This window comes from Helianthus annuus, chromosome 6 (assembly GCF_002127325.2).
Source record: "Helianthus annuus cultivar XRQ/B chromosome 6, HanXRQr2.0-SUNRISE, whole genome shotgun sequence".
Lineage (NCBI taxonomy): Eukaryota > Viridiplantae > Streptophyta > Magnoliopsida > Asterales > Asteraceae > Helianthus > Helianthus annuus.
In genome coordinates, this window is record NC_035438.2 from 28,404,055 (window position 1) to 28,426,991 (window position 22,937).

General features: G+C 39.7%; 1 protein-coding gene across 1 annotated transcript; it reads left to right on the plus strand.

The window, feature by feature from the left end:
* Window positions 1-18,271: 18,271 nt before the first annotated feature.
* Window positions 18,272-22,076, plus strand: LOC118479529 (probable serine/threonine-protein kinase PBL6). Its single transcript, XM_035974085.1, has 3 exons — window positions 18,272-18,621; window positions 21,457-21,671; window positions 21,724-22,076. Exons 1-3 carry the CDS (start codon window positions 18,272-18,274, stop codon window positions 22,074-22,076), a joined length of 918 nt encoding a protein of 305 aa, XP_035829978.1.
* The last annotated feature ends 861 nt before the right edge of the window (window positions 22,077-22,937 follow it).

A 22,937-nucleotide genomic window follows, 5' to 3' on the forward strand; every position in this document is an offset into this window, starting at 1 on the left:
TGTGATTTACATAATCTTTCTTTGATATTAATCTTGATATTGCATGTTGGTATATTTTGATTGTTATTAGTCAATAAATTCAGCGGTTTAGGCACGAAGAAATTCCCCCTAGACTTAGGATTTAATTTAATTCGGTTATCTTAGGATTTTCGGGTTGAATATTGTGTTGAGAAATTGACCAAGTTGATTAATAATTAAAATCACGATATTAAAACTTGCATCCTCATCTTGTGACTCGAAAGACGATTAGGGTGAGCTAGGTTATTAGCTAATTATTGGTGGGTAGATTGGGTGACCGATAGCTCGGGCTCGTTTATTGCATCGTAATTAGGGTTTCCTAGGATTCCAATTATCAAAGTTGGGTTTGCTTTGCGATTGTGGGATTCTCTCTCAACATTATTGTCTCTGAGGTCAAAAGGATTCTATTTTCGTAGGATTTGGTATCGATAGCTCGAGCCTGTTCGTTCTAGCACTTCACATTTAGTCTTGCTTTCTTGTTTGGGACATCTCTAGCGGGGGGTCAGTCGAGGGAAATAGATATTTAACCGTTATCATTGTCACGTTAGCATTGCAAGATTCTAGGGATTCGACACCTAGGTAGCCTTTATCTCATATATATTTGATCACAATTTGCTCACGTGTTTGCTTCGTTTGCTCGTTTTGTTTCCTACGTTTTCTTGCTTATTTTAGTTGTTAATTAATTATTCAAAATCACTCAAAACAAATCTAAAAATTTGACTACTTATTCGATAGAGGTTCAGTATCTAGAGTTTGCATATAGTGTCCATGGATTGATATCCGGTCTTGCCATCTACACTACACTGCGACCGGTGCACTTGCCGATTGTGTGTGGTTTAGGTTGTGATTCCATTTTTAAAACTTGTTCGAATTTAATATACACATTTTCACACATCAGCTGCGTATTGACATGTCAGATGAAAGTCTATTTATCCCTCCATTCATATCTGTTACCCATCAAATTCAATTCAATATACCGTGCTTTCCTTTTCATCTTCTTCTTCACTAAAGAATTGTTAGTTTTTGGTTCAATCTTGTTAAAATGTCATCATTTTGGAAGGATAATTATTTCGGTAATCGCTATTCTAACGACACATGGGGAGCAAATGCTGCCAATGAGGAGGAGGAGGAGGTTGTGTCTGGAGTCCCTGTTGATCAAAAAACACAGTTGCCATACTTGAACAAGACTCCCACTCCACCTGTTGATTAACCAAATTACCCGGCGCATCAAGTGTGTCCAGATTACGGATACGGATATGAATCTCCGTACGTGCAACAAAGTGGATACGGTGCTGAGAATGCACCTGTTCATGAACCATATTACCCGACGCAGCAATCGTATCCGGGTTATGGGGTATACGGGGATGAAGGTGGATACGGTGGTGAAGGTGGATACGGGGGTGAAGGTGGTTACAGTGGATATGGGGGCTACGGTGGATACAGTGGATACAATAGATATGGGGGTGACAGTGGTTATAGTGGATACGGGGGCTACGGTGGATACATTGGATACGATAGATCTGGGGTGAAGGCGGATACGGTGGATACGAAGAACATGGTGGATATGGTTATGAGCCCCGTAACACATCACTTTATGAACCATCTACCCCGGGCAATCCATTTCAAGTAAATGAGGTATCACATTAAAATAATTATTATTATTATTGTTAAAAATATTGTAATTATAATTATAATAATTATTATTATTGTTAAAAATAATTATAATAATTGTTATTATTGTTATTATTGTTAAAATACTAGTTAGTCTAGTTAAAACAAATAATTATAAGATTTAGTAAATAAACAAGTTAAGAAAGTTAAGTTAATAAACTATTTATTTTTCTTTTCTAAATAATTAAATTAATAAAAAAATTTTTAAATAAATTAGTATTGTAAATAAATAAAAGAATCATGAAATTGATTTTTAGTTAAAATGGTTAGTTTAAACCTAACTTAGTTAGTTAAATCATAGTTATATCCTAACTAGGTTAGCATTTAATACAAGGGACCACTAACTGAGTTAGAGAACTCAGTTAGTCCAGTTAAGTGCCAAAAACAGAAAAAAGGGGGGTTCCTCTTTAAGGAACCGGCCCCTAACCGGTTTTGAACTCACGACCTCTCGTACACAAAGCAACGCACTAACCGGATAGGGAGCTTGCCCTAATTAACGCGTGTTCTAAAGTATTCCCGAACGCAACCAGGCTTCTATGCCACTTTCACATCCAACAAAATATAGCTAGAAAGTGCAAGAAAGGGTTCGACAAAGAAGATTGGGGGAAATTTATGTCGTACTGGCGGACATTGTGCGAATCTTCATCAGAGCCCATGTACAAGTACAACTTGGAGAAAATGTATAACCGACTCGTGGTTGCCAACCGAGAAAGTAAGTGTTCCTTCAACAAACGACTCACCCAATCTATTATATTTTACACACGCTTTTACATTTCATTATTTTATTTTTGCAGGTGTCTATGATTACGTCTACGAAAACTGGCTCAAAGACTATAAAGAAATGTTCGTTTATGCGTGGACCGATAAGTGTCGCAACTTTGGTCAGCGCACCACCAACAGAGTTGAGAGCCAGCACGCAAATTTAAAAAGATACATTACGCGCGGGAGTTCATTGGAGCGAATAGCAAGATGCATCATTGATATAGTTGAAACTCAGTACGATGAAATACAAACAAGTTTCACTGAGAGCATCGAAAAAACGATGAACCACCACAGACACCGAATGTTGGACAACCTACGTGGAAAGGTTTCCCATGAAGCACTTGATTTGCTGGAAAAAGAGCTACTGAGGAAGATGGATGTGTTGCGGAAACTTAACGCATCATGTGGTTGCCATATGTGGCTTAGCAAAGGATTGCCGTGTGCTTGTAGGCTGGAAACTACAAACGTACAAGTAAAAAATATTAAAACAACAAACCTTTTGTTATTTTGTACGATTTAGCTGTTTCTCACACCGTATTAACTTAACTGTGCAGGGCGTATAATACAACTCGACGACATAGATGTATTCTGGCGTAAGCTTGACTTGCTCCCGTGTAAACTGGTAGACGAGGAGGTCGATATTGTAGCAGAGCTCAATAATGTGCGGCAACATTTAGAGGCGCAGTCCCCCGTTCAGCAAAAGAGTATGCTTTCAAAGATAAAAGCGGTCTTCACCCCGAAATCGTCAACCAAGAAACCACCGATCGTCCAGCAAAATACTCGCGGTCGGCCTACATCAAAGAAAGTACAAGAAAGGCTAGATGAAGCTGCGAGGCTAGACGAAGCTGCGAGATACAGCTCCTATGGCGAGGAAGCAACGTATATACCGCTTCCCCCAAACATAGGTACGATTTACCCCGACACAGCTCATACGTACCGTCAGAGGGCTCTCGTGGAACTGGTTCGTTTGTGAAGTCTGAAAAACCTAAAATGCAACGAAACAGTTCAGCAAGTTCTAAAAAGAAGGAGACGCGGGATGATAAGGTTTTTCCATTAATAAAGGGGGACGAGCACTTGTTATGCATTAAGAGGTTTAAGAATCAAATTCCACCAGAGTTTCGCTCTTACATATCGCGTATACAAGATGTGACCCCAGACGGTCATTGTGGGTACAGGTCTGTGGCTGTCGGGTTAGGTTTTACGAAACACGCATGGCCCAATATTCGAAGAGATTTACTACTGGAGATTGACCATAACAAACCGTGTTGGAAGCATGTATTCGAAACATATAGCGAAGGAGACTTTAAACGAATACGTAACAGCATCGAATGGCATTCAGTGAAAGGGTGCGATGAAAGTCACTGGATGGAAATGCCCCAGGTAGGGCTTCTCGTAGCGCAAAGGTATAATATTGTCCTCCACGTGCTAAGCATTGAATGGAGCTCTACCATCTTCGCATTAACGGATGCCCCACTAGATCCACGACCTCAAGCGATAACGCTTGTACATGTTCACGGGGGACACTTCATACATGCTAAGTTGGAAGGAGACTACCCCATGCCTTTAATGAACCCGTTGTGGTCGGCACATCGATCAATAGCTGCGAAACGGTGGGAAGAAATGTATAGACCGCGGTTAGAGCACTACTATGAGTTAATGCATCCTAAATCAGACCGAGACAAAGACAGAGAACCGAGTTTAAATGTTATCGAAGATTAAGCGGAAACTTGTATTTTTGTAAATTGTAGAAATTTTTTAATTTATAAAGTTTGTATCATTTTTAATTTTAATAATTCAAATAATATCATTTTTAATTCATTTTTAATTTTTAATTTATAATTTATAATTCAATTTTTTATAAACATAATTTTTGTATTATTTTTAGCTTCTCTAAATACAAACCAAGGAAAACACAAAAAAAAATGGACCTATAAGCTGCGTATCCCTACGCATCGTATGATAACCAAATGACAATAAAGCCCCTGTTTTTGGCTTCCTTTAGCCTCAGAACAAGGGTAAAAAGGTAAAATGACCAAAACCAAGGCAGCGTATTGATCAATACGCATCGTATGTCAAAGGCGGACAATTTTCCCCCCAAATTAAAGTTTGAAAATATAAATATGTTAAATTTCCATTTTGCCCTTCTGTTAGGGCTATACGGGGCTGAATATAAGGGCAAAAAGGTCATTTTCGGACCTTTATATACGCTCCGCATGGAGCTCTACGATACGTATATAAAGGTCATCACAATGACCTTTATACCCTTCTACCCATGCTTCGTATAGGCTATACAGAAGGGTATAAAGGTCATTGTGATGACCTTTATATACGTATCGTAGAGCTCAATACGGAGCGTATATAAAGGTCGACAATGACCTTTTTGCCCTTATATTAAGCCCCGTATAGCACTGATAGAAGGGCGAAATGGTAATTTCACAAGAAAAAGACTTTTGCATACGCTTCGTATGGACCTCTACGATGCGTATAGGTTCTGATTTAAATCAGGAAAACCCCTACGCATCTCTGTTCTTCCCCAAATTACACACACAAAACCTCTACGAACCCCTACGAAGGCGACTACGTATTTCCGACCGTATACACGCGAATTCGAAGTATAAACGAGGTATATACTCAACCTATTTAACTAATTTTGATTTTTTTAGTATTTTATCCGTAAATTAGGGCTGTATCATAGGTAAATTAGGGTTTACAGTGAATTAGGGATGTTTGTTTGATTTGTTTGATTAGGGTTTACAGTGAATTAGGGGTGTTTGTTTGATTTGTTTGATTAGGGTTTATAGTGAATTAGAGGGTGACTGCTTCAGTTAGGGTTTACAGTGAATTAGAGTATGCAAATAATGACTTAATGGTTGCATTAAGCTGACAAAAACAATTCAAATGTAATTTAAGACACTTAAATATCATTATATTTATTATTAGAGTAAATTGCTAAAATCGTCCCTGACGTTTGTTTACATTTGCTAGATCCATCCAAAAATAGTTTTTTTCTCATAGGAACCACCGAGGTTTCAAAAAAGTTGCTAAATCCATCCAAAATGACTAATACCCTAAGAATACTAAGTTTAAAGAGGGGTAATTTAGTCATTCTCTTAATTTATTTAATTTACTCTTTTTTTAACAGGTTATTACATGTGGTCATTTGGCATGTATTAACTGTTTCGATGGTATATTTTTGGTCAGTTGGTATATTTGGCATGTATTAACTGTTTCGATGCTATATTTTTGGGTTTCATTGTAATGGGTTTCATTGTACTGGCCAATGCTGCACAACTGTTGCACAACACTGCACAACTGCAGTTGTTCGTTCTGCACGACAGCTGCTGTTCGTTCTGCACAACGCTGCACAACTGCAACTGTAGACAGATGGAGTGTTAAGGGGCTGCACACTGGGTTACGTTGCACAGCTGATATGGGTCAGCGCCTAGACTACAGCCCCATCGTTACGCTTCTGCAGTGCCTGATTACGCTGCACAGCTAATATTAAATGTGAACTTCACTTAGATTGGAAGTAACAGATCTGGGAATAGGGCAGTAGCAATCAGAGCAATATAGAAGTAACAACTGATATTAAATGAGTTAATTAGGCTTTGTGGCAGCAGTGTGAGTGTGAGAACAATTGGTGATCAGCTTTAATACCATACGAGACCAAAAAGGTTGTGTAGATTGACTAAAAATATAACAGAGTTGAATAGGTGTTCTATATACAGAGTTTGATATTACATTGATACCTTCAAGATTATAACAGTTACAACTAAGTACATAACTAGTCTAATAACATTTAAAATTTCTTTATGCTTTCACTTGTGCCATGGTTTTGCTGTGTAAACAGAAAATATATATTTTTAAACAGAAAATATATATTTTTTTTAAACTTAAACTTAAATTGTTTTTTTTTAAACAGAAAAATGGAGGAAATGGATTTAGAAGGAGATATTCCGGAGCAGCCGCAGCGGAAACGACGGGCGCGTCCACCGCCGGATCCTCTAGAGAATCACCCGTATTTGGAGTTTCCTCCGGAGTCCGAGGCTGCTCTCCGTTGCGAGAAGCTTCGGAAGATGCATATTGGTGAACATTTTGCGGTTTCTTGGAAAACCCTCCGGAAGCTCGAGGTTGAAGATTGGGTGCGGGGGTTTGTTCCCGTTGATTCACCGTGGGATCGTCTATTTGAGCTATCGTTTACGCCGACCTACAGGGAGATACTAGTCGAGTTTCTGTCGTCGTTCAAGTTTCATCCTCGTCGGCCAAATGAGGTTGTGGACCACGCGCAGCCTCCTCCCCCGCCCGAGGTTTCTTTTCGCATGGCTGGCCAGGCGCGCGAAATGTCACTTGCACAGTTTGCGGTGCATAGCGGTTTGTATACGGAGGCTGAGATCGCTACGGATCTTTATACGAAGGTACGTTTAACACAAATTTTGTATTGTTATTATTATTATTTTTAATATATAACATTTAAGATTTAATATTAATTTAACGTTTAATAAACATTCGTGTAAACAGGGGCTCGTAATGGTTGATAAACCCACGTTATTAGGGTTTTGGGATCTGATCGCGGACATCGGTCATTGGGACCACCACCAATCCAAGGGGAGGAGTACGCTGATTGAGGATCCGCTCTTCAGGTACGTTAGTTATTAAACAGTTTTTTTTAAACAGATTTTTTTAAAACAAAATTTCTTTTTTTAATTATTTAGTTGATTTTTGTCAATTTTTGAAACATCAGGGACCATTTTTGTAAAAAATAGAAACTTTAGAGACCAAAGTGTAAATATATCAAACCGTCAGCCATTTTTGTAAAAAATTGAACGACGTCTAAACCCTCAGCCGTTTGGGGCTGCGTTTGCAGCCGTTTAAACGCCCGGTTACGGCTGCAAATGCCGCCGCAGACGGCAGAAAAAACGCAGCCGTTTGCGGCTGCGTGTGCAGCCGTTTAAACGCCCGTTAGGGACCTACGCGACTTACGGTTCGACTTCGACTAAATAATAAAAAAAATATAATTTAACGACGACGATCTTAGTTTTGACGCTCGTAAGGCGCGTACGGTCCTAACGAGCGTCGAAACTAAGTTCGTTGTTAAAATATATATTTTTTTATTATTTAGTCGAAGTCGAACCGTAAGGCGCGTAGGTCCCTAACGAACGTCGAAACTAAGTTCGTCGTTTTATATTTTAACGACGAACTTAGTTTCGACGCTCGTTAGGGACCTACGCGCCTTACGGATCGACTTCGACTAAATAATAAAAAAAGTATAATTTAACGACGATCTTAGTTTTGACGCTCGTAAAGCGCGTAGGTCCGTTCGAGCGTCGAAACTAAGTTCGTCGTTAAAATATATATTTTTTTATTATTTAGTCGAAGTCGAACCGTAAGGCGCGTAGGTCTCTAACGAGCGTCGAAACTAAGTTCGTCGTTTTATATTTTAACGACGAACTTAGTTTCGATGCTCGTTAGGGACCATTTGTGTCAATTTTTGAAACATCAGGGACCATTAAAAATTGAAACTTCAGGGACCAAAGTGTGAATATATCAAAAAAGGGACCATTTGTGTCAATTTTTGAAACTCCAAGGACCATTTAAACCAAATTTCTTTTTAAACAGAAATTTTTTTTAAACATATTTTTTCTTTAATTTTTTAGTCGAAGTCGAACCATAACCGGCGTTTGAACGACGTCTAAACCGGCAGCCGTTTGGGGCTGCGTTTGCAGCCGTAAACCGGCGTTTAAACGGCTGCAAACACAGCCCCAAAGGGCAGCGATTTCGCAGGCGTTTGGGGCTGCGTTTGCAGCCGTTTAAACGCCCGGTTACGGCTGCAAATGCCGCCGCAGACGGCAGCGAAAACGCAGCCGTTTGCGGCTGCGTTTGCAGCCGTTTAAACGCCCGTTTACGACTACAAACGCAGCCGCAAACGGCAGCGAAATCGCTGCCGTTTGCGGCTGCGTTTGCAGCCGTTTAAACGCCCGTTAGGGACCTACGCGACTTACGGTTCGACTTCGACTAAATAATAAAAAAAAATATAATTTAACGACGACGATCTTAGTTTTGACGCTCGTAAGGCGCGTACGGTCCTAACGAGCGTCGAAACTAAGTTCGTCGTTAAAATATATATTTTTTTTATTATTTAGTCGAAGTCGAACCGTAAGGCGCGTAGGTCCCTAACGAACGTCGAAACTAAGTTCGTCGTTTTATATTTTAACGACGAACTTAGTTTCGACGCTCGTTAGGGACCTACGCGCCTTACGGATCGACTTCGACTAAATAATAAAAAAAAGTATAATTTAACGACGATCTTAGTTTTGACACTCGTAAAGCGCGTAGGTCCGTTCGAGCGTCGAAACTAAGTTCGTCGTTAAAATATATATTTTTTTTATTATTTAGTCGAAGTCGAAACGTAAGGAGCGTAGGTCTCTAACGAGCGTCGAAACTAAGTTAGTCGTTTTATATTTTAACGACGAACTTAGTTTCGACGATCGTTAGGGACCATTTGTGTCAATTTTTGAAACATCAGGGACCATTTTTGTAAAAAATTGAAACTTTAGGGACCAACGTGTAAATATATCAAAAAAGGGACCATTTGTGTCAATTTTTGAAACTCCAAGGACCATTTAAACCAAATTTCTTTTTAAACGGAATTTTTTTTTAAACATATTTTTTTTTTAATTTTTTAGTCGAAGTCGAACCGTAACCGGCGTTTGAACTACGTCTAAACCGGCAGCCGTTTGGGGCTGCATTTGCAGCCGTAAACCGGCGTTTAAACGGCTGCAAACACAGCCCCAAAGGGCAGCGATTTCGCAGGCGTTTGGGGCTGCGTTTGCAGCCGTTTAAACGCCCGGTTACGGCTGCAAATGCCGTCGCAGACGGCAGCGAAAACGCAGCCGTTTGCGGCTGCGTTTGCAGCCGTTTAAACGCCCGTTTACGACTGCAAACCCAGCCGCAAACGGCAGCGAAATCGCTGCCGTTTGCGGCTGCGTTTGCAGCCGTTTAAACGCCCGTTAGGGACCTACGCGACTTACGGTTCGACTTCGACTAAATAATAAAAAAATATAATTTAACGACGACGATCTTAGTTTTGACGCTCGTAAGGCGCGTACGGTCCTAACGAGCGTCGAAACTAAGTTCGTCGTTAAAATATATATTTTTTTTATTATTTAGTCGAAGTCGAACCGTAAGGCGCGTAGGTCCCTAACGAACGTCGAAACTAAGTTCGTCGTTTTATATTTTAACGACGAACTTAGTTTCGACGCTCGTTAGGGACCTACGCGCCTGTTAGGCCCTGAAGTGTGAGACTGACGCATCAAATTAGCACAACGGGCTATGGTTACGAATTGGGTCGTACCGGGTTAGTTAGTATTAGGTTTTGGACCTTTATAGGTCACTTGGGCCAAGCTTTAGGCCATGTGGGCCAAGCAGGCCCAAGGGGAGCCCATGTAGGGAAGTGGGCTTGAGTTAGTATATAAACAAGTTTACAACTTGTTTTAGGGTTGGACATTCATAGTTACAATTTCTCTAGTTAGAGAGAGGCAATTGGTGGTGAACTTGTACCAGACGATTTTGCTTGTCAAAGTAATAGAATCGTGTGCAAGTAATAGAATCGTGTGCAAGTTTGAAGGTGATTCGGTTTGTTCTTCGTTTCCATATTTTCGGTTCGTTGTTTCATATTTTTCGATTTGTTCTTGAATCACATCAAGTTTGGATTCCGCACAAACTTGGTGTTGTTTGATATCATTGAAAGATCCGGTTAAACGGGACTTACAAGTGGTATCAGAGCCTTTAGAACCTATTTCTAGGCTCGGTGTGATATCAAATATTCAAGAATTAGAATTTTCGTTTTTCGCGTTCTTCACGTTCTTCAAAGTGTTCATCGAAATTTTATCTAAAATCACCATATTTTGGTTGTTGATTTGTTTTGAAAGTTGTTATCAGATAAACGAAAATTTTTGAAATTTTTTAAAGGATTCATTATTATCTTTCCAAAGTTATCAAAATCCCAAGATTTTCGTGATTATTCTTTGACTTTTAAAGGTTGTGTTTTGAAAAACGATTTCTATAATTTTCAAATTTTAAATTCCCATATCAAAGCATATCAGAATTGAGGAGGTTTTCTATAATTGCAATCATTTCTATAATATCACCATTACGAGTCGCAACCGAGTTCAACACCAGTCGCAATCAACATCCTTCATCGTCTTCCTGATCTCGAGTCACCTGTTTCCAGTCAACTTCATCATCAATTGTTCTCGTGTTCGTGGTCATCACCTCCAACTCAGACGTTCATCATCCATCATCACCATATATCACTCCTCCACCACGTCATCATCTTCACCATCTCAAACAACACCCGTTCTTCTTGAACCGTTCTTAATCACCATCATCGCTAACCTCCTCCGGCCATCACCATTGTTAATCACCATCATCGCTAACCTCCTCCGGCCATCACCATTGTTAATCACCATCATCGCTAACCTCCTACTGTCCATCATCAACCTCCGCACATCCGCCACAACCTGCAACTATCTCCGGTCACCTCCTTCGTTCATCCACCTTCATCGTTCATCACTACCTCCGACACCATCACCGTCCATATTCTTCACTGATATCTTTAACGGTCATCTTCTTCATCACTCATCATCATCTCGCATATCGGTCCGAGTCGCAACCTCCATAGTCGCAACATCGGTTCCGAGTCGCCGTATTCATTCCGAGACAGAGGTTTCGGGTGTTGTCTATAAGGTCTCGGGTCATCTTCATCACCGTCAGTTCGTTATCGCATCATCATCTTCCGCCGTTCATCATCATCTTACTGTTTTGTGAAACCTGCATCTCCATCGCCGCTTACCGTCGATCACCGCCATCATCATCGTCTATCATCTCCGACGTCTCTTCCGACCTCCATCACCGTACACCGTCATCCCCATAACCATCTGATCATCGTACTCCGGTCATCTTTATCAGCTCCGGCGACAACCTCTTTCCATCACCGTCGTTCTACTTCCTACGTCAACCACCTTCACTATCATTGTCTATATTCTCCGGGGTTTATTTTGAATCGAAGAATAAGTCAGACGGGGTATATTTGGAAATTACGGTTGCTGTTGTCGTTTAGAACGTAGAAGACTGACATCTTTAGGATTTATTATTGATTATAGTTATAATAATAATAATCATTAACTCATTATTACTTCATCATTTGGTTTTAATAATATATTAATCATTAGATAATCATTACATTTTCATTAATAATAATAACTAATAATAATAATAATAATTAACCTTTATTTATTAAAGTAACTTAAAATAAAAGAAAATAAAAAAAATAAAAAAATAATAATAATAAAAAAAGGGAGTTTGTGTGTTTGTTTGTGATAACGGTTTTGACAGGTTTTGAGGTACGGTTCAGAAAGCGGGCTAGATTCGTGTGCAAAGGGTTTTGAGTGAGCGAGTACACGGGTTCTCGCTTGAGATTGTGTTGAGGGAATAGTTAATAGATCATATTTTTTTGGGAGATCAAATCTTAAAATGTCTTCAAAAAGAGAGATGCTTGAGCAGAAATTCGAAGGATTCAGTTACTTATACGGTGAATCGATAGAAGCTCTTGCAGGTCGGTTTACTGAACTACTCTCTGAAATGGAAAAGGCAGAAATGGTGGTGCCTACTCGCGTGAGCAACAGAAAGCTTCTGGAGGCTATAAAAGGGAACTGTAGTTGGTTAATGAATGTTAATCAGATAATAGTGACAACCGAAGGCAACTGTTACAAAATGAAGTCAGATGAGCTGATCTCTCTTATCAAATCCTATGGCAATGCTGACTCATCACAAAATTCAGCATTTATGTTTAACAAACCCATGGCTCAAGAAGTTACTCGTGAGCGTGAAGAGATACTTTCTGTATTTTGCACTCCTGAGTGTAGAAATAGAAATGAGGCATATCGGTTAAACAATGCTGAGTTGATTCAAGAATACGACATAAAAAATAAAAATTTTACTTTATCAAAGAATGAAAAGCTTTATAAAGATAAAATTGAAGCTCAGCGAAAAGACATCATCAAACTTAAGGATGATGTTAGTGTAAAAACAGCCCAACTCTTCATGGTTCAAGAAAAACTATGCGATGTGACTAAGGAACTGGAGGATATCAGAGATAGATATCAAATAAATGAGCTAAACATTAAAAAATTTGATTCTTCCAGCAAATTAGTCAAACACCTGTGTGATCAACAGCTAGCATACCAGAAAAGAAAAGGGTTGGGATTGGGTTTTAATCAAGTTCCTCCTCCTTACAATGACAATTACACATACTTACCCATGACTGAGGAGGAATTAATGAATGAGAACAAGATGACTTACGGTCCTAAAACTGATAAGTCATCAATCAACAGCAGACCTGTTGATAAAGAAGCGACTCCTTCGATAAATATTGTTTCCAAGGGTACTTTTGATCCTAATGCTTCGTCTTCTCTTGCAGATGAAGTTAAAGTTGAAGGTGTCGTTGAAAATGAACAAGCGTCAAGTTCTCATGTGTGTGACATTTTTGGCTCATTTTTGCAATCTATGTTGAAGAATGTCAGGCCTGATGGTTTGGGTGAAAACGTTGATGCTTGTGTTAGAGAGACTGGATCGGCAAATGAAACGAATGAGCCGGCTGAACCGTCTGATTCCAAACGCGAATCACCTGAAGCAGCTGATTCTGAGAAATTGGAATCAGTTGATTCTGGTGAATTCAGCTCAAGGATGTCATGTGCAGAACCGACTTGTGCTGAAAATTCGTCAAAGGAAGAAGTGAAGATTGACGTGACCAAGGCTCCAAATGCGCAAGCTGAACAGTCTAAACCTTCTGTTAGTGACGAAAAGGCTCAGATCAAGCAACAAGAGCCGAAGCAAGCAAGTAAAGGACGCGGAAAGAAAAAGCCTAAACATCAAAGACAAGCAGGCTCTCCACAGTCCTCAACGGGCAGCAATAGTCCTCAAAAGGCCCGTAATGTGAAAAATACTTTTGTTAAGCCAGTCAGTAATGGCAAATGTGAAAAATATGCATTTGATTGTGCTAACAAAGCTTTTGGAAAGACTGGTGAGATTTCTAAACAAAATCTGCAGTATAATCAAAACAAGAAGAATCAAACGAAATCTCAACCACAGAAGGTCCCTGCAAATGATAAGTATAGACATCCAAATTCATCGTCGTCTGCAAGAAATGTGCAACAAAATCAAGCACAGAAAGGATCGGTTCATCCTTCAGGGCCTGCAAGAGCTACACAAGCTGATCAGAATGCTTTTTATGTGAAGAGACAAACATGCTTCAATTGCGGCATTGCTGGTCACATAGCTCGAAACTGCACAAATCGTCCCTACGTACCCTATTATGTGCAAAATCAGAGGGTTACACCAAAGGGTAACTACCATTCTAAGCCGATGAAGGTATCATCACCTAAGGCAATGAAGAATGTGAATCCTAAGGTTAAACCTTCTGATGGGGATTGGAACGCTGCTAAAAACAAACGCAAAGCTGTTCAGGAACAAAAATCTGTTTTCAAAACTAACAAACCTGAACCAGTTAAAGTTGCTCAACAGAAGGCAACAAATGCGTTTGCTAGACCGAAACAGATTTGGAAACCCAAATCAAAAGCAGCAATGTCTCCAATCTTTGAAACAAAAGGGGACTTGTGTTTAAAAGAAGTGTCTTATTTTGATGCTTCAGGAAATCCCAGGACCACGATGGCCTGGGTACCCATGTCTTACTAATCTCCTTACTTTTCAGGAACAACCAAGGAGGAGCTGTTGACAATCTCTGGAATGTTGATAGCGGTTGTTCCAGAGATAAAACGGGTAACATTTCACTGTTGCAAAAAGTTCAAATTTTTTTTACAGATGATATGTTTCCTTTGGAGGAGATTAGAGAAGTAAGTAATGATCAGCAAAAGGTACCGTTTAAATTCAGTACTTTGATATGATTTTGATTAGTCTTCAATCTGATGATAGAACGGTTAAGCAAAAATATTTTTCTCTCTTTTTTCTTAGTTTATAACCTTGTATATAAAGTGTCCTTTCTCTTGTAAAGGGTAAATTTGCGCAAAAATCCAAGATTTATGCACAAATTTAGGGGGAGAGAGAGACATATATAGTGTTTAGGGGGAGAAAATGAAAAAAATACAAAAACATTAGAAAAATGAAGAAGCCAAAAAAGAAAGATTGCATGATATGGGAAGTGAAATAAATGTTTGTGTTAAAGGGTTTGACTAACACATGTAAGGTGCCATAGCTGAAAAGACTAGGATCTACTGCGATATATCGATAGGCTTGACGCTCAACATGATAAAAGATACTAAGTGATATAAACATAACAAACTATGTACCATGTGGGTAACATACCAACGGCGTATGATTTTATGGTCTTAAATCTTGCGTTGATAGATAGCCAACATCTGAGGTTTCGGGTCTTTATATTGTTGAATCATCCGGGGATATCTTGGCTGTCCTTCTGCTTAGAACTAAAATTGTACATGACCCCAGGAAAGAAAGTCACTTGGAATTAGCTCATTTCTATTTGAATGTCTGTATGTTTTCCCGATACACACAATTTTGATCTGATTCTGAAATCTTCTCTGAAAAAGTCGTGTACCTCCTCTGCTGCATCCAGATACATGCTGACCTGGAGGTGCTAGGCAACGACAGCTTCTGCTGCATCCAGATACATGCTGACCTAGCTGTACGTTGTCGCGCTGTAGATCTAAACACCCGAAAGAGGCCCTCTAGTGCCCAAAAGAAACCCCAATAAACCTATATCAAATTGAGAAAAACTCATTTGATTTGTATATTATACCATCTCTGCTAAAGATCTATTCTGTTCTTTTCTCAACCTATTCCCAGTTAAGATTTCAGAAATCTGGATTGGACTTGTGAAATATGTGGTAGGGAAAATACTTGCATGATAGAGTGTGTTGTTTACATTTCCGAGATTTGATTAGTATTTATTTGGGTGTTCATTGTTAAGAAATCAAAACATGATAAAACAGATTATATGCAGACCTAGACACTGTCAAGATATCTTAAAGGATGACAACAGTATACTCACCTGCTACGATGAATTGTTGTGCTTACCTTGATCGCGGGGGTATGCCTTGGAATGGGACACACAGGTATAATAGTATAATATTATATTAAGCATATCACGAAGTTGAAAATTGAAAGTTGAGTGTTAAAGTTTAAGTGGACAAACATATTGGCAATCGCATAGACCAGTTTGATTAGGTTCGTACTGAAAAGTGTTCCTTAGTCTGCCTGAGAACGAATTTTGATCCCATTGCAATTGTAATTGTATATTATGATAGTTGTTTATATTTTGAGTTTTTATTTGTTTTAGTTCTTAAAATTAAAAAAATTAAAAAAAATTCAAAAATCCAAAAATAGTGTGTTTATTTGTTTTTCTTAAAATTAAAAAAATATAACCGTTCTTGAAGATTTGACTGATCATCAAAAGTTGAAAGAATTTAAATTGTGAAATTTCATGTACCTAGTGTTCATGTGGTACTCTCCCTGTTGCATAAGAAATGTTTGCTTATGAGTTTGTGAGCATGTGCAGAACTTGATTTCAATCAAGAACAGGGGTTGATGAAGACTGAGATGCTGTTAGTTGCTGAAGAAGTCTGAAGCATCACAACAACAAGATGTACCTGAGTCAGAAGAACCGGATACGAAACGCCGTCTGACAGTGAAAGTGCATTTGAAGAAGTACCGTGAACCTGCTTGAAAGAAAAAGACTGAAGAAGAAAAGAGCTGTTGAGAATCCTCCTCTCACATTCTTTTTGACAAAGATTTTCAAGCAATGCTGATAAAGATCCTGATATGAAGCTAACCACAGAATCTGAAGAAAGAGACCCAGTGCTGAGAGTTCAGAAGTCAAGAACTTCCACAACATCTGCAGCATAGTGTCAACCATAGATTTCGTTGAAGACGTTGCTGAATTCAAGTTATGAAGACAATTTGATGGCATCAGTCTAGGGGGAGATTGTTAGGCCCTGAAGTGTGAGACTGACGCATCAAATTAGCACAACGGGCTATGGTTACGAATTGGGTCGTACCGGGTTAGTTAGTATTAGGTTTTGGACCTTTATAGGTCACTTGGGCCAAGCTTTAGGCCATGTGGGCCAAGCAGGCCCAAGGGGAGCCCATGTAGGGAAGTGGGCTTGAGTTAGTATATAAACAAGTTTACAACTTGTTTTAGGGTTGGACATTCATAGTTACAATTTCTCTAGTTAGAGAGAGGCAATTGGTGGTGAACTTGTACCAGACGATTTTGCTTGTCAAAGTAATAGAATCGTGTGCAAGTTTGAAGGTGATTCGGTTTGTTCTTCGTTTCCATATTTTCGGTTCGTTGTTTCATATTTTTCGATTTGTTCTTGAATCACATCAAGTTTGGATTCCGCACAAACTTGGTGTTGTTTGATATCATTGAAAGATCCGGTTAAACGGGACTTACAGCGCCTTACGGATCGACTTCGACTAAATAATAAAAAAAGTATAATTTAACGACGATCTTAGTTTTGACGCTTGTAAAGCGCGTAGGCCGTTCGAGCGTCGAAACTAAGTTCGTCGTTAAAATATATATTTTTTTATTATTTAGTCGAAGTCGAACCGTAAGGCGCGTAGGTCTCTAACGAGCGTCGAAACTAAGTTCGTCGTTTTATATTTTAACGACGAACTTAGTTTCGACGCTCGTTAGGGACCATTTGTGTCAATTTTTGAAACATCAGGGACCATTTTTGTAAAAAAATGAAACTTCAGGGACCAAAGTGTAAATATATCAAAAAGGGACCATTTGTGTCAATTTTTGAAACTCCAAGGACCATTTTAACCAAATTTTTTTAAACATATATTTTTTTAATTTTTTAGTCGAAGTCGAACTGTAACCGGCATTTGAACGACGTCTAAACCGGCAGCCCGTTTACAGTCGTTAAAATATATATTTTTTTTATTATTTAGTCGAAGTCGAACCGTAAGGCGCGTAGGTCCCTAACGAGCGTCGAAACTAAGTTCGTCGTTTTATATTTTAACGACGAACTTAGTTTCAACGCTCGTTAGGGACATACGCGCCTTACGGTTCGACTTCGACTAAATAATAAAAAAAATATAATTTAACGACGATCTTAGTTTTGACGCTCGTAAGGCGCGTACGGTCCTGACGAGCGTCGAAACTAAGTTCGTCGTTAAAATATATATTTTTTTTATTATTTAGTCGAAGTCGAACCGTAAGGCGCGTAGGTCCCTAACGAGCGTCGAAACTAAGTTCGTCGTTAGAATATAAAACGACGAACTTAGTTTCGACGCTCGTTAGGGATCTACGCGCCTTACGGTTCGACTTCGACTAAATAATAAAAAAAAATATGATTTAACGACGATCTTAGTTTTGACCCTCGTAAGGCGTATAGGTCCGTTACGTGCGTCAAAATCCTTAACGAGTCAAAAATATATTGTTTTTTTTATCCTCATTTAATCGATGTCGTCTGATTATTATTTACTTACTGGTTTCCATTTATGCAGGTATTTGCACAAGATGATTTCCACTTCGATCACTGCTCGAAACAAAAGCCGGGAGTGGTGTACGAGTGGTGACTTGTTCTTTTTATATTGCCTCTTATACAAGAGGCCGTGCGCTCTCGCCTACGGGTTGGCGCAGTATTTCGCCTCCGCGCATCATCGACAGGAGCGCGGAATGCTATTCGGCGGCGCCTACGTGACCAAGATAGCCCATTCGTTGGGCTATCATCCGGAGAACGACCGCGGCCGTGTAGGCCCGGCGACAGAGCCAAAGCGGATGGGGATGAACACAGTAAACGGGATGCATATTACCAAAGACTTTCCATGCGGGAAGTGGTTAAAGAAACTGGACGGCACGCAATACCAGCTTACACAACTGCCAGAAGAGTTCCCTCTGTTTTATCCCCCGCGCGATCCGGAGCCGCCGGAGCCGCATGAGCCGGCCGCCGTTCTTCCGCAGCCACCACAGCCACGTGGACCACACGGGGCGCCCCAGTTCCCACGCCATGTTTGGCCCGGTCCTGACCCGTCACATGAGCGGCAGCTTCGAAACGTTGAAAGAAACAATTATTTGTTAGAGTGGGTGGCTGCGGCGCTGCAGCAGCAGCAGCAGCGACAGCATGACGGGTTACCTCCACTACCCTTCATTGCGGATGCGGACTGGGATCAGCATCAGCAGCAGCAGCAGCATCAGCAGCAGCAGCAGCATCAGCAGCAGCATCAGGAGCAGCAGCAGCATCAGCAGCAGCAGCAGCATCAGCAGCAGCAGTAGCAGCATCAGGAGCAGCAGCAGTAGTATTTTATCATTTTGTTATGTATGGACAAACTTTGTTATGTATTTTGTTATGTATATATCAAACTTCGGTGTAAACAGTTTCACATATTTTGAAATGTTATATTTTGAAATTCAGGCAGGTTATAAAAAATTCTGGCAGGTTATTTAAAGTGTTTTGTTGTATAGATAAACTTCTGGAAGTCGTACCGTAAAGCGCGTAGGTCCCTAACGAGCGTCGAAACTAAGTTCGTCGTTAAAATATAAAACGACGAACTTAGTTTCGACGCTCGTGAGGGACCTACGCGCCTTACGGTTCGACTTCGACTAAATAATAAAAAAATATGTATTTTAACGACGAACTTAGTTTCGACTCTCGTAAGGCGCGTACGGTCCTAACGTGCGTCGAAACTAAGTTCGTCGTTAAAATATATATTTTTTTTATTATTTAGTCGAAATCGAACCGTAAGGCGCGTAGGTCCCTAACGAGCGTCGAAACTAAGTTCGTCGTTTTATATTTTAACGACGAACTTAGTTTCGACGCTCATTAGGGACCTACGCGCCTTACGGTTCGACTTCGACTAAATAATAAAAAAATACAATTTAACGACGATCTTAGTTTTGACCCTCGTAAGGCGCGTAGGTCCGTTACGTGCGTCGAAACTAATTTCGTCGTTAAAATATATATTTTTTTTTATTATTTAGTCGAAGTCGAACCGTAAGGCGCCTAGGTCCCTAACGAGCGTCGAAACTAAGTTCATCGTTAAAATATAAAACGACGAACTTAGTTTCGACGCTCGTTAGGGACCTACGCGCCTTACGGTTCGACTTCGACTAAATAATAAAAAATATATATATTTTAACGACGAACTTAGTTTCGACGCTCGTAAGGCGCGTACGCTCCTAACGAGCGTCGAAACTAAGTTCGTCGTTAAAATATATATTTTTTTGATTATTTAGTCGAAGTCGAACCGTAAGGCGCGTAGGTCCCTAACGAGCGTCGAAACTAAGTTCGTCGTTAAAATATGTATTTTTTTATTATTTAGTCGAAGTCGAACCGTAAGGCGCGTAGGTCCCTAACGAGCGTCGAAACTAAGTTCGTCGTTTTATATTTTAACGACGAACTTAGTTTCGACGCTCGTTATTGACCTACGCGCCTTACGGTTCGACTTCGACTAAATAATAAAAAAAAATATAATTTAACGACGAACTTAGTTTCGACGCACGTAAGGCGCGTACGGTCCTAACGAGCGTCGAAACTAAGTTCGTCGTTAAAATATACATTTTTTTTATTATTTAGTCGAAGTCGAACCGTAAGGCGCGTATGTCCCTAACGAGCGTCGAAAATATATATAGGTCCCTGATGTTTCATAGATTGGCACAAATGGTCCCTGTCAGGGACTATTTTTGTAAAAACTGATACTGAGGCACTAATTTTGTACATCAGTTAACAAATACGCTGTGTATTGGTCAATACTCAGCGTATAAGGAAGGTCATATACGCTGCGTATTGGTCAATACGCAGCGTATATAAAACTGGTAAACTTTTGATACTTCAAACCCACCCAAATGACCCCATTTTTCCAGATGTTTTATATGCGCTGCGTATTGACCAATACGCAGCGTATTGTTAACTGGTGTACAAAATTAGTCCCTCAGTTTCAGTTTTTACAGAAATAGTCCCTGACAGGGATCATTTGTGCCAATCTATGAAACATCAGGGACCTATACTGTAAAAATGGAAAGATCAGGGACCAAATTGTAAACGTATCAAAAAAGAGGGACCATTTGTGTAAAAGACAATACGATGCGTATGGATCAATACGCATCATAGACAAACCTTGTTTTCTGTGCAATGATTGGTTATCAGGCACTGAGATCTAGGGTTTATCTACGCTTCGTAGTGGTCAATACGCAGCGTATAGGGTTAACCCAATACGCTGCGTATTGTAGATAAACCCTAAATTTTGCTAGGGTTTGGTGTGCCAATAGGCACTTTAGTGTGCCAATAGGCACACTCTTACCATAATTGAAGATACGTAGGTATGTAACAACATCCAGATAGGTATTAATTTTCGTTAACTCGTCGCACATGCATGAACACATGATACACAACTATAAAAAAACCTAACCAACATTGGAAGCAAACGGTTCTATCAAAGTTAAAACTCAAAAGTAAACGGTCCTCTTTCTACCCGTAGTACGGTTCTGAAGTCATCTTGTGCAAAGATGATCAGGAGTTTAGTAAGACTATGTGTAGTGGTAGAACACTATAATGCCCCCACCATGGGGCGTTTTGCGCCATGTGGCGTCCTAGTCAGCAAGGGGGCATTATAGCAAAAGTGGTGTAGTGGGTATAATGCCCCATAATGCCCTTCCAATCATTTAAAAGGATTTAAAAAAAAAAAAAAAAAAAAGAAGCCTACACATGTAAAGCCCCCATTGGCCAGTCAAAGTCCACATTCTCAACCTAATATGCATGTGGGCGTTTTTAAAATAACGCTGGGGACAAAATTTTTCAAAAATTTTTAAATATAACGCCCCATGTAATGGGGGTGGCGGCGTTATGGGGCGTTATTTTGTAATTTTTTTTAAAAATCACGCCCCACTACGGATGGTCTAATATAAATACCTTCATATGTATACACCATTATCTCAAACTTTATATCTTTCTAAAATCAATCATAAAGCTTATTGTTAATTATGGCGTTGGTGAAAGAGTTTGAGCACCTTAAAATCTCACTAGATATGATAAAGCTAGCTACCAATAGCTTTGGCTCTGACCACTTCATAGGAGTCGGTGGGTTCGGTAAAGTTTACAAAGGAGAGATACCGGAAAGGGACGGCCGGCCCATAACCGTCGCGATAAAACAGTTAGACAGAAACACGGACAAGGTGGACATGAGTTTCTAACTGAGATAATGATGCTCGTCACAAAAACCTCTTATCTCTCATAGGCTTTTCTGACGAGGCGGATGAAAAGATACTTGTGTACAAGTATGAGTTGAATGGAAGTCTTGAAAAGTATCTTAACAGCAACACTCTCACGTGCGTGCAACGCCTCAAGATATGCGTTGGGGCAGCCCGCGGACTCGAGTACCTTCTCAATCCTCTGGAGACTCAGCAACGAGTGTTGCACCGAGACGTGAAGAGCGCAAATGTTCTTTTGGATCAGTTCTGGGAAGCTAAAGTATCGGACTTTGGATTGTCTAGACTTGGGCCGACAAATCAAGAGTTCTTGTTTCTTGTTTCGAATGTTGTCGGAACGCCTGGTACTGTGATCCTCTTTATGCGGAAACAGGAATCTTAACAAAGGAGTCAGATGTGTATTCATTTGACGTTGTGTTGTTTGAAGTCTTGTTACAACTATGTATCTCCTATTTATGTTGTATTCCTCCCAAGGGGTGATGTAACTGTTAGATATATATGCGTATATATATCTGATACATATAAGCTAGATATCGTTACTATTATAATTATTATTATTTACGGTTTATCATAAGTTATATGTATAGGGTAGTTATCGGTCATATCTCTATATTTCATGTACACATACATATATACTTCTGTATCACAACATTCAGTTTTTATCAATTCATATTATATGAACAATATTATTCGAATTCTGCAAAACCCTAAGGAAATCCTCATTCAAGTTTAACGAATTACCAACATAGTGGTATCAGAGCCACATCCGATCCAAGATACAAGCATTCGATTCACGTTAAAAGATTTTTTCGATTCAAGAACATGAATCAAACACAGGGAATTCAAACACAGATCCCCAAACTGACTGGACAAAATTATTATCATTGGCACATACAAATGAAGGTATTACTCGAGTCACAGGAATTATGGACGATTATTGATGATGGATATCAAGAACTGGGATCAAATCCTACCGAAGAGGCAACCGCAACATATCGAGATTCTGTGAAAAAGGATAAACGAGCGCTGCACATTATTTTTCAGTTTGTAATTGATACGGTGTTTGAAAGAATTTCTCTGGCAAGATCAGCGAAGGAAGCATGGACCCTTCTTCATAAATCATACAAGGGAGAAAGCCGGGTAAAAACTGTGAAACTCCAATCTCTTAGATGTGAATTTGATTCTTTAAATATGAAAGAGGGTGAATCTGTTGAAGATTACTTCAACAGGACAACCCATATAG